Source organism: Coregonus clupeaformis, chromosome 29, assembly GCF_020615455.1.
Source record: "Coregonus clupeaformis isolate EN_2021a chromosome 29, ASM2061545v1, whole genome shotgun sequence".
Lineage (NCBI taxonomy): Eukaryota > Metazoa > Chordata > Actinopteri > Salmoniformes > Salmonidae > Coregonus > Coregonus clupeaformis.
Window position 1 is genome coordinate 18,691,647 of NC_059220.1, and position 12,602 is coordinate 18,704,248.

Consider the following 12,602-nt stretch of genomic DNA (forward strand, 5'->3'; position numbering starts at 1 on the left):
TGTCTCTTACCTCCCAGCAGTTTGGGCTGACAATTGACAAACTCTGGCTTGCTCTGAGAGCTGTAGCGCTGGCAGGTGTGGTGGAGGATCTGGATAAAGGTGCACTTCTCACCGGCCGAACCAGCCACCCACTGGTCAAAGGCATTGTCGAACACCAAGTCAAACTCCGGACAGTCCTTGGAAAGAGAGACAGAACGATAGAAACAAAGAGAGATAGAAAAAGACTGCACTCATGAACCAGTCGCTAGGGGTTGATTTGGAATTTGCCCTGCTGAAATAGTCTGGTCATGTGGTCAGGAAAAATGAATCCCTAGAGACAGAAGTTCAGTGTACTGTAAACTCACTCTGTTGGGGTCACAGCCGTTGACCTGTCTCAGCTGGTCTATGGTCCACATTGACCTCTTAGCAAAGGACGAGGAGCCCTGGAACTGCTTCACCTTGGTGATGGACACATGGGACGGCTTCTTATTCGTCACTGTGGATAGAAAATAACGTAATGTTTAGTTTAAAAGTAACATGATATTTAATGGAGAAAGTAGGCTGTTGATGGAACTAAGTTAGATGCCAAATGTTCCTAAAAAGAAAGTGCCGTTTTGAACAGAGTGACAAGTTTACTCCATAGCAGCTGTGTTCAGGAATACAGACTAGAGTTCATTAACAATAGCCATTGGCTGTTTGTGCCAAAAACAGCATAGGCTTATCACCAAAAGTAACAGAATATAACAAGCACTTTTTCCTGAGAGAAAGCCCTGCCTAATGTAGACTGGGCCTCCTTGTGGCCGGGCCTTTGACATTATCATAGTTACCCAGTAAGAATATGTCCACTTATCTTTCATTTACTTCCAATGGGAGCTATCCCCTTTAACCCAACCACACAGTGTCTGACAGTATGATAAGGTGCAGTGTAACTCAAAGAAAATAAAATGCTGACTTCATTGGTCTTGTCAGCGTCTGCGGTTATGGATTGCTGACACCTTTTACACTTCGCCAGACGCAACTCGAACCAAAAAAAAAAGCAACAATTTTTCTTGATAAAAGTGATGTATTGCTTCCAGTCCGCTGTCGACTAAATCTAAGTGGATATCAAGAACACCTAAAACCTTGTGGTAGATAATCTTCTCTTAAAGTACTATCTTGAGAAAGGGGGAAAGTATAAATCAACACAGATGTGGTTGTGCCAAAGAGGAACTCACTCATGGTATGGCCTGGGGCCAACAATCCCGTATCCATATCCTGCCCTGTGACACCACCACAATGTCCTGGGCTATTCCCCTCACCCCCCTGCATTCCAGACGTGACTCTTCCCAGGGATCAAAGCTCAGTGTTTACAGATCATCCTGCTCAGAGTTCCTTCATGTGTCCGGACCACTGCATGCGTGCATAGCTGGATCCAAGCTGCCAGATATCTTACGGAAGGGCCAACGTGCTCCCTTGTTGTTTTTGCAAGCCCAAGCGCCAGGCCCCTGTTTCCACTCTCCCCATCTGTCGTTGTGTCATCCTGGATAGATAGGCCCTGTTTAGGTCACTCCTCTGTTCTGAGTTTCATTTCCACAATACCATATGGGTAGGTTGCTATCGGTTACCGACATGTCTGTGGCCTTTTCGTGGAATCGTCTGAAGTCGGACCAAGCCCTCCTGTTTTTCACGTTATCTTTTTAATAACATAGGTAGGGCTCGATCCCTGTCTTTTCTTTGCATCATCCTGTTTGTTGTGATAGTATCTCCCTGGTGAGGGGAGATGTTTGGATATATTGTACATGTCCATTTATACAGCTGTATCTGATAGTGAAAATAGTGGCCTTTGCTCTCAGGTTGTGACAGATAGTCAGGGACTGGGCTGGACATCCTGTTTTCTACCTGAGCCCTGTGATGCTTCTGGTTTGACCTACTCTGTTCATTTTGATATTACAAGATTTCCAGTGAGCACTGGAAACACTGTCTGTTCACCCAGCAACAGTATGCGTCTACAAAGTGGAACTGGTTTCTTAAAATGGTTCTTCTTGACTAGTAACACCTACCTACAGTGCATTCGGAAAGTATTCAGACCCCTTGACTTTTTCCACTTTGTTACAGCCTTATTCTAAAATGAAATTACTTTTTTTCCCTCATCAATATACACACAATACCCCATAATGACAAAGCGAACAGGTTATATGTTTTTGCTAATTTATTAAAAATTAAAATCTGAAATACCTTATTTACATAAGTATTCAGACCCTTTGCTATGAGACTCGAAATTGAGCTCAAGTGCATTCTGTTTCCATTGATCATCCTTGAGATGTTTCTACAACTGGATTGAAGTCCACCTGTGGTAAATTCAATTGATTGGACATGATTTGGAAAGGCACACACCTGTCTATATAATGTCCCACAGTTGACAGTGTATGTCAGAGCAAAAACCAAGCCATGTGGTCGAAGGTATTGTCCGTAGAGCTCCGAGACAGGATTGTGTTGAGGCACAGATCTGGGGAAAGGTACCAAAACATTTCTGCATCATTGAAGGTCCCCAAGAACACAGCGGCCTCCATCATTCCTAAATTGAAGAAGTTTGGAACCACCAAGACTCATCCTAGAGCAGCCCGGCCAAACTGAGCAATTGGGCGAGAAGGGCCTTGGTCAGGGAGGTGACCAAGAACCCGATGGTCACTCTGACAGAGCTCCAGAGTTCCTCTGTAGAGATGGGAGAACCTTCCAGAAGGACAACCATCTCTGCAGCACTCCACCTATCAGGCCTTTATGGTAGTGGCCAGACGGAAGCCACTCCTCAGTAAAAAGGCACATGACAGCCCGTTTGGGAGTAAAATAAATAAATACATATATTATTATTGAATATTAAAACATACAATCTACCTGCAGTGAAGCCGCTCAACATCTACATCACATTAGTCATCTAAGCAGTACCGGAGTGCCAAGTCTAGGTCCAAAACACTTCTAAACAGCTTCTACCCCCAAGCCATAAGACTCCTGAACAGCTAATCATGGCTACCCGGACTATTTGCACTGCCCCCCCACCCCATCTTTTTACGCTGCTGCTACTCTGTTAATTATTTATGCACAGTCACATTAACTCTACCCACATGTACATATTACTTCAACTACCTCAACTAGCCGGTGCCCCCGCACATTGACTCTGCACCGGTACCCCCCTGTATATATAGCCTCCCTACTGTTATTTTATTTTACTTCTGCTCTTTTTTTCTCAACACTTTTTTGTTGTTGTTTTATTTTACTTTTTTATTAAAAATAAATGCACTGTTGGTTAAGGGTTGATTTGATTTGATTTAACAGACTCCCATCCAGAGCGACTCACAGAAGCAACCAGGGTCAACAAACTGCTCAAGGGCACGTCGACAGATCTCCCACAAGGTCAAAAACGGGGATCCGAACCAGCGACCTATCAGCCACTGGCCCAGGCTCCCAACCGCCAAGCCACCAGCCCTCCAAGATCCCCCCACCAGTTCCCCGAAAGCTGCCCCTCAACCATCTGAGACCCCCCCGAGAAAAATAGAATAATTCCATTCCCCACCCCCAAGACCACCGTCTCCCCCAATGCACCAATAACCAACAAAATGAAGAAAATACAAAAAAGAGAAAGACAAAAGAAAACAGAATAAAACAATTCAAAAAAACAAAAAAGACATCAAGCACAACAAAAATATTAACAGCAAGGCCAACTGAATATGTTTGAGTGCATGTATGGCACTATTTGCGTGTGTGTGTCCGTGTATGTGCACGTGTGTGTATATGCATATGTACAAACACCTGCGTGGCATCAGCATTAGCTGTGACAACACTGCCCCTCAGTGTCATTCAAACTTACTATTTGTTTTGTTTTATTTAGACTTTATTTTTTTTAATTTTATCTTGGCAAACCACTTGGAGTTTTCCAAAAGGCACCTAAAGGACTCTCAGGCCATGAGAAACAAGATTCTCTAGTCTGATGAAACCAAGATTTAACTCTTTGGCCTGAATGCCAAGCATCACGCCTGGAGTAAACCTGGCACCATCCCTACGGTGAAGCATGGGGGTGGCAGCATCATGCTGTGGGGATGTTTTTCAGCAACAAGGGACTAGCCAGGATCGAGGGAAAGATGAACGGAGCAAAGTACAGCAAGATCCTTGATGAAAACCTGCTCCAGAGCTCTCAGGACCTCAGACTGGGGTGAAGGTTCCCCTTCCAACAGGACAACGACCCTAGGCACACAGCCAAGACACCGCAGGAGTGGCTTCGGGACAAGTCTCTGAATGTCCTTGGGGCTGCCCAGCCAGAGCCCGGACTTGAACCCAATCGAACATCTCTTGAAAAATGTAAAAGATAACAAAGCAAAAATGTTTTTATGGGGTATTGTGTGTAGATTGATGAGGGGGAAAATTGTTTTTATCCATTTTAGAATAAGGCTATAATGTAACAACATGTGGAAAAAGTCAAGGCGTCTGAATACTTTCAAATTGCAAAGCGAGAAATAGTCAGCCAGCCATGACATGAAGGGATCCAATCCTATATCATGGATTACACAGGGGTCAATTCAACTTCTCCAGATCAAAATATTTCCGAAAACAATCATGGATAATAGAAGAGAAGTGATGAACCAATTCAGAAAGGTCAGAGGGTACAAGGAGAGGTCATCATTATACCAGTGAGGATGCTCTTTATCCAGTTTGCTCATCCAACAGTCATACAATACCGACAGCAAAGCAATTCTCCCAAAATGTATTAAACAGCTACTGCATCACTTGGTAAGTGGGGAGGGGAGGTGGAGAGTCTTATAGAAAAGATTGAAATCATAGAAAGTAAGGCTGGGAATTGCCAGGGACCTGACGATAGGATAATATGATGATACTTAAGTGCCGATACGATATGTATTTTGATTCTCACGATTCTATATGTATTGTGATTCGATACTGCGATTTTATCGCAATTTGATGTTTCAAACATGTTGCTCACTATACTGTATGTCTGCTGCAGAGAGAACATGAGAGAACATGAGAGAACATGATAAAACTAGTTTTGATCAGTCAGGGAAATAAAATAGCTGAAAACATGTTACCTCACTATTTAAAAATAAGATGCAGAACAAGCTATAGGAAGACAAATACCAGAGTTTTGGCGCAGGTACAGCAGATTAGCGCTGTAGCAAAAAAACTGTTGTCATGCTGAAACAGGAAAGGGCCTTCCCCAAACTGTTGCCACAAAGTTGGAAGCACAGAATCGTCTAGAATGTCATTGTATGCTGTAGCGTTAAGCTTTCCTGTCACTGGAACTAAGGGGCCTAGCTCGAACCATGAAAAAACGCCCCCAGAGCATTATTTCTCCTCCACCAAATTTTACAGTTGGCACTACTCATTGGGGCAGGTAGCGTTCTCCTGGCATTTGCCAAACCCAGATTCGTCCGTCGGACTGCCAGATGGTGAAGCGTGATTCATCACTCCAGAGAACGCGTTTCCCAGAGAACGCGTTTCCAGAGTCCAATGGTGGCGAGCTTTACACTACTCTAGCCGACACTTGGCATTGCGCATGGAGATTTCAGACTTGTGTGCGTATGCTCGGCCATGGAAACCCATTTCATGAAGCTCCTGACAAACAGTTATTGTGTTGACGTTGCTTCCAGAGGCAGTTTGGAACTCGGTAGTGAGTGTTGCTCCTAAATGTTTCCACTTCACAATAACCGTACTTAGAGTTGACTGGGGCAGCTCTAGCAGGGCAGAAATTTGACGAACTGACTTGTTGGAAAGGTGGCATCCTATGACGATGGTGCCACGTTGAAAGTCTCTGAGCTCTTCAGTAAGGCCATTCTACTGCCAATGTTTGTCTATGGAGATTGCATGGCTGTGTGCTCGATTTTATACACCTGTCAGCAACGGGTGTGGCTGAAATAGCAGAATCCACTAATTTGAAGGGGTGTCCACTTTAGTATATATATAGTGTGTGGTATCCCGGGAGGTCTACCCCGGGGGTTGGTGATAGAGGTGAGGTACGTGCCGCGACGTTGGCTCCCTCTGCTGGGAGTACCCGGGCTGGGCACCCCGACGCTGAGGGCACCAATTACGGGTATTTAGGGGAGAGTGCCAACCAGCCGAGCAGACCACATAAATGGAGCACCGTGGCACACCTCGGGAGAGAGAAAGAGAGAGGCAAGGAGTGAGCCGACAGAGGGGAACGAAGCTCTCGGAGATCCACGGTTGTTACTTTTATTTTTTGTTGCATAGTAAAGTCGTGTTTTCTGACTAGAACCTCCCTGTCTCTGTGTCCATCTCTGTGCGCTCAACCCAACACCCCATGGTTTACCACAAGTGTATATTGTGGAACGAACAGCTGACTGAAGGTGGGACGGCTGGGCATTCGTGCAGTTGAGTCCATTTCTGCGGTAACATGGACTCTTAACAACGTGATAAAACTTTGTTTCTCCTTGCTGCAACAAGCAAGGTGTTGTAGCAAAGAGCCTTAGGTTTCCGAAGCAATGCCCGCCTACCTGCAGCAGCAGCACACATATAAATAATTCATTCTATTTCTATGGCAGCACATGCAGTCAGGAGCGGAGGAGAACATGTGATACTCAAACGGTTTTTACAGTGACCATGGTAATTTGGCTGGCCAATTACCATCATCCAAAATGCCATGACCGCCACAGCTCTTCTACTGTGCATACATATGGAGAGATTGTCCTTTGAGTATATCTCCCTCCACTACTGCAAACCCAGTCAGCCCTTCAGCCAAGCGTGACGACCACGTACAGTTCTCCTCCTTTCTCCTCACCACTTCGACAATTAACAAAGTTTCACAATTAGGATGCGATCTGGAGGGATATAGAGGATGATGTGTTGTTTGATCCAATCTGCAAGCCTTTTCATCTGTAAACGACTTCAGCTCGCTTGTCCCTAAATGAAGCAGTTAAAGACAGCACTCGTTTTTGTACCATGCATATTGGATTACCATGGTAACCCTCTCTCTCCAAGGTGGCACTCCGGAAAGCAGATCTGACTGGGGGACTGAAGGGTCTGATTTCTCAAGAGGGCTTCACACCCACCTGGTCTGGAGAAAGCTTTGAAATACATCATATAGAGGAGGAGAAAGAGAGCGTGCGAGAGAAAGAGTCAAACGGTGCAAATCAAAAATCCCTTTAATCTTCCAAGCACTTTCTTTTCCCCCTCTATCTTTGTGCTTTATGGAAAGAGGGTGAACAAATTCAGAGCTACAGAAGTGTGTTCACGCACAAAATGTGGAGTGATATTGAGTTCTGAAGCTGATCCAAGCATGGGGGTAATCATGTTGTTTTAGAACCTCCTACAGTGGCGTGTGCATGTCAGGAGAAAGTATTGTGTCCAACTCCTGTGGGCACTCGTGTGTAATCAAAACTGCCCTGTACCATTCAGATATTGTTGTTTTGCATCTCGATGTGGACTCCTGTCCGTCCATTTCCTCTTTTACTTTACACCAAATTACTGAGGTGAAATACTGTCGGTAGTCCTTCATGATGTAGGTTGTTGACATAAGGACTGTGTAGTGTTATGCAATTGAGATATAATATTCTCAGTCTTGGTCACACTTGTGGGTGGTCCATCACATTCAACAAACCTTCATTGTCATAGGCTGGATCAGAACTCTCATTATGCATCCTTTAGCTAACAATATGGTTTGGCCTACTGTAGATTACCTTGGATCATATTCATTTTCTAAGGCTCCATTTATTTCAATTCAAATGTTGTTCCAATGAAATATGTTTTCCTAGCAATCCTCATACAAATGGGAATTTTACCGAAGGGGTATTCAAAACCTCAAACCTGCACACTTCTCTCATGATTATTTGTGCGTCTTGGCAATGTATGCTTTCGCTAGCATTAGTAACGTTACTCCTGTTGCTATCTCAGCAACCACAATTATGACAATATTTCCCTTAAGCGTGAGCTGAGTCTGGGAAAGTTCCTTCTCGTGTCCCCTGTCTGCGTATGGTAGTTGAGTTTCCTTCTGGCCACAGGACTGCACACAGCTAAGAACAATAAGCCCCTGCCCCACTGGAGGGAATTATATTGTGTCATTAGCAAGAGCATGTGAGAGGAACTCCCACTTTGTCCTTCCTCTCACATTGACTTTGGTTTGACATTTGGCCTTACACCTTTGGCTGCGTCTCCATGATGGTGGAATCGTACATGGAAGGTTTCTCACTGAAAATGACTGAAAGTCTGCCTTCGACGTCAATTAATGATTTACATGGAAGTCTAAGTTGCGTGCTCTTCATTTCACTCTGAGTTTCATGATTGTTTGTAAAAACCCTTATCTCAAATATTAATTATCTGGTGGAACACCCTAGAGTCTCAAGTGAATGAGAACATAATCATGATAACAACGTGAACCACCTTTGGGAGACATTTGTTTTCTCACAATGTTTTGTTTTGTTTACTCTGACAATGGAGCCAAGGTCTCTGATGACATGTAGTAATTGTCTGATAGTATGGAGACAAACTCTGACAAGGTAGGAGTCAACAGCAGCATGTGAAATTGATTCGATGGGCTCAGAGGTGTCTGGTTGTTTAATTCAGAGTGCTGACAGTACAGTCGAATGGCCCTGAGATTTCACCTCTCATTTACTGACGCATGCTAACAGAGAAACCCATCCTATTTCTTGAGACGACGCCTATCATATTTCTTAAAAAATAAAGAGCAAAACAAAACATGTCATCCCCAAATAGGCCTAGGTGTTATAGTATTTTTACTTCACTTCTGTAATGCATAATTTCAGATGCACTTCTCCTGTTGTTTTGTGCCGTTAGTTTCCCAAGAGTTACGTAACCGGTATTCTCCTTCCTGGCGTCACGCCGATTGTTTTGAAACAATCGCCACAAAGCCTGTGATTTGCCACCTTATGGGTGAGCAGAGGAATATGCTAATGAAGGATCTGTCTGTCAAGGCTGTTCGATCCCAAAGGAGAAGAATCATAACACTTCTTGTTGTTGTCATTCTCCATGCCTTTTTTTTATTTTCATGCATCGTTGCATTGTTGTTGGGGCGGCAGGTAGCTTAGTGGTTAAGAGCGTTGTGCCAGTAACCGAAAGGTCGCTGGTTCTAATCCCCTAGCCGACTAGGTGAAAAATCTGTCGATGTGCCCTTGAGCAAGGCACTTAATCCTAATTGCTCCTGTAAGTCGCTCTGGATAAGAGCGTCTGCTAAATGACAAAAAATGTAAAAATGTTGTTTTCAGCGATGAAATACATTACATGGCCAAAAGTATGTGGCCACAACTTCAAATTAGTGAACTTGGCTATTTCAGCCCGTTGCTGACAGGTGTATAAAATCGGGAACACAGCCATGAAATCTCCATAGACAAAAACATTGGCAGTAGAATGTCCTTACTGAAGAGCTCTGACTTTCAACGTGGCACCGTCATAGGATGCCACCTTTCCAACAAGTCAGTTCGTCAAATTTCTGCCCTTCTAGAGCTGCCCCGCTCAACTGTAAGTGCTGTTATTGTGAAGTGGAAACGTCTAGGAGCAACAACGGCTCAGCCGCGAAGTGGTAGGCCACACAAACTCATAGAACGGGGCCGCCAAGTGCTGAAGAGCATAGCGCATAAGAATCATCTGTCCTCGGTTGCAAAACTCACTAATGAGTTCCAAACTGCCTCTGGAAGCAACGTCAGCACAACAGCTGTTCGTCGGGAGCTACATGAAATGGGTTTCCATGGCCGAGCAGCCGCACACAAACCTCCATGCGCAATGCCAAGCTTAGGTTGGAGTGGAGTAAAGCTCGCCGCTATTGGACTCTGGAGCAGTGGAAACGCGTTCTCTGGAGGGATGAATCACGCTTCACCATCTGGCAGTCCGACAGATGGATCTGGGTTTGGCGGATACTTGGAGAACGCTACCTGCCCCAATGCATAGTGCCAACTGTAAAGTTTGGTAGAGGAGGAATAATGGTCTGGGGCTGTTTTTCAAGGTTCGGGCTAGGCCCTTTAGTTCCAGTGAAGGGAAATCTTAACGCTACAACTTACAATGACATTCTAGATGATTCTGTGCTTCCAACTTTGTGGCAACAGTTTGGGGAAGACCCTTTCCTGTTTCAGCATAACAATGCCCCTGTGCACAAAGCGAGGTCCATACAGAAATGGTTTGTTGAGATCGGTGTGGAAGAACTTGACTGGCCTGCACAGAGCCCTGACCTCAACCCCATCGAACACCTTTGAGATTAACTGGAACGCCGATTGTGAGCCAGGCCTAATCGCCCAACATCAGTACCTGACCTCACTAATGCTCGTGGCTGAATGGAAGCAAGTCCCCGAAGCAATGTTCCTACATCTAGTGGAAAGCCTTCCCAGAAGAGTGGAGGCTGTTATAGCTGCAAAGGGGGGACCAACTCCATATTAATGCCCATGATTTTGGAATGAGATATTCGACGAGCAAGTGTCCACATACTTTAGGTCATGTAGTGTATATATTTAAATGTTATGGCGGTTTTCATCCATAACCATCGGTTACACGGTTATACGGTAATGTTGCCAGCCCTAAGTAGAAGGCTACACTTCAGTGAGCCAAGGTCATCCCACTGTAGCCACTAATATCCCCAGGGCATCCTTGTAGAGCAGGGTTCACCAATTACCAATGTCAAAATACACAGGAGGCCATCTTTGGATTTGAATTGCATGTTAAGCTAAATTCTGCAGAGAGTTTGTACACAAATTATCTTGGCACTAACCCGGGTTCTTGTAGGCTAGTTAACATGGTTCACTGTGTTATTTGAACAGAATGAAAAAGTGAACATTCAGAAACAGTGTGGTGAGTGTGGTCAAACAATTTTCTAAAAGCTCTATGTCCAAACACAGCTTAAAAGTAGGCTAATGTTTTGAAGACTCAAAAAGTTATCTTGCTGCCCTGGAATCCATGTCTGCAAAGGGGTAAACGAACAAGGGAACTGACTGGGTTCTGAGTCAGGGAAGTGGAGATGTCTTCACCATGCTCTAACTTGTTATTATAGTGCTGGAACGGCCCATCTAAAACCGCTCTCTGTCTGTCTGGGCCTACTGAATCATTACTGGTCTATTTAAAACCCTGCCCCGCTCCGGCTAATATGGAACACATTGTTATACTCCAACAGAGCCTGTCACTGTAACACACATTGGGCTAACGCTGGCTAGACAGACCACAGCAGCCCACAACAATCCCCTCCACAGTCAATGCATCGGCTCAGGGACAAGGACCTGCTGTGTGGCCCGTGTTAGTACAGGATGGAAGCCATGCCATGGCAAGACACTGTGATAGTGTGGAGGGAACACACCATGGTAAATAACGACTGGGGAATGGAGAACAGCTTTGCTATGGGAGACTCAGTAAAATCAGGCACCCAGCAGATGCAGAAGACATCGTTCATTTACACATGTGGAAGAAACAATACAGAAGTGTTTGTCCGTGTCATCAGAGAGGAATCACGTGCTCTCTCTTCAACAGTGAAATCTTTATACCAAAGACAATATTATAGTGGTTATTGTGCAAGTTCTGTAAGCTTATGCCCACAAAGTTTGAATACACGCAACTCCTGTCCTGTGAGAATTCACATCCTTCCAATTCTACAGTGCCTTCAGAAAGTATTCACTCCCTTTGACTTTTTCCACATTGTTGTTACAGCCTGTATTTAAAATGAATTAATTGGACATTTTTTTCCCTACACACAATACCACATAATGTCAAAGTGTATTTTTGTTTTTAGACATTTTTTGAAATTAATTAAAAATGAAAAGCGGAAATGTCTTGAGTCAATAACCCCTTTGTTATGGCAAGCCTAAATATCTTCAGGAGTAAACATTTGCTTAATACATTGCATGGCCTCACTCGGTGTGCAATAATGTGTTTAACATTATTTTTTTAATGACTGCCTCATCTCTAACAAGTTTCTGTAAATATTTTTTTGGTAGCATTTCTATGTTGATCATACTTTTTTAAATAATATTTACACTTGATCTTTCTTGAATAACTTCCTCCAGTTATTTTTGTTTTTCCTCTATAGTACAATTTGTATTGCTATCCATCTGTACTGTTAGTTCCTCTATTTCCTTTGTTAATATGAACTCTTTGGACCTAAATTGTTTTACTTTTAAAGATGAGTATTGAATTACATGTCCTCTAAAGGCACATTTGAAAGTGTCCCATACAATAAGGGGATCTGCTGTACCTATGTTATGTAGAAAAAAGTCAGTAATAAATTATTTATTGGTTAAAAATAAGTTGTCATCCATTAGGCTTTGATTCAATTTCCAATATCCTGGCCCACGTGGAAGAGTAATGTGTATGCCAATTATTTGATGGTTTGATGGCATTCTGTCCCCTATCAACACTTTCTAAGTGAAAGAAGTCAAGACGACTAGCTTGATTGAGCCTCCGCCACATATATTTCACTTGGTCAAAATATTTAAGCCTCCATATATCTACTAGTTCCAATATATTCATAACATTTGTGATTTCCTTAAGCGCATGAGGGTGATAGATTGTAGTGTGAATTCCTTTAAGGTCCATTGAGGTACTATAACCGTGTTATAATCTCCCACCATAATAATAAAGTTGAGTATTGCTTGTAAGCTCGATAAATAAATATATAATAATTTTCAAAGAAGAGTGGATCA

General features: G+C 43.6%; 1 protein-coding gene across 2 annotated transcripts in view; it reads right to left on the minus strand.

Annotated features, from left to right (window-relative positions):
• The window catches only part of LOC121544772 (syntaxin-binding protein 6), a 138,012-nt gene that overhangs the window by 25,774 nt on the left and 99,636 nt on the right, over positions 1–12,602 (minus strand). For both annotated transcript variants that reach the window (XM_041854908.1, XM_041854907.1), the window contains exons 3-4: positions 345–475; positions 11–176 (exon numbers count right to left, since the gene is read on the minus strand). In XM_041854908.1, the coding sequence (XP_041710842.1) occupies positions 11–176; positions 345–475 (297 nt within the window). The remainder of the gene's footprint in view (positions 1–10; positions 177–344; positions 476–12,602) is intronic.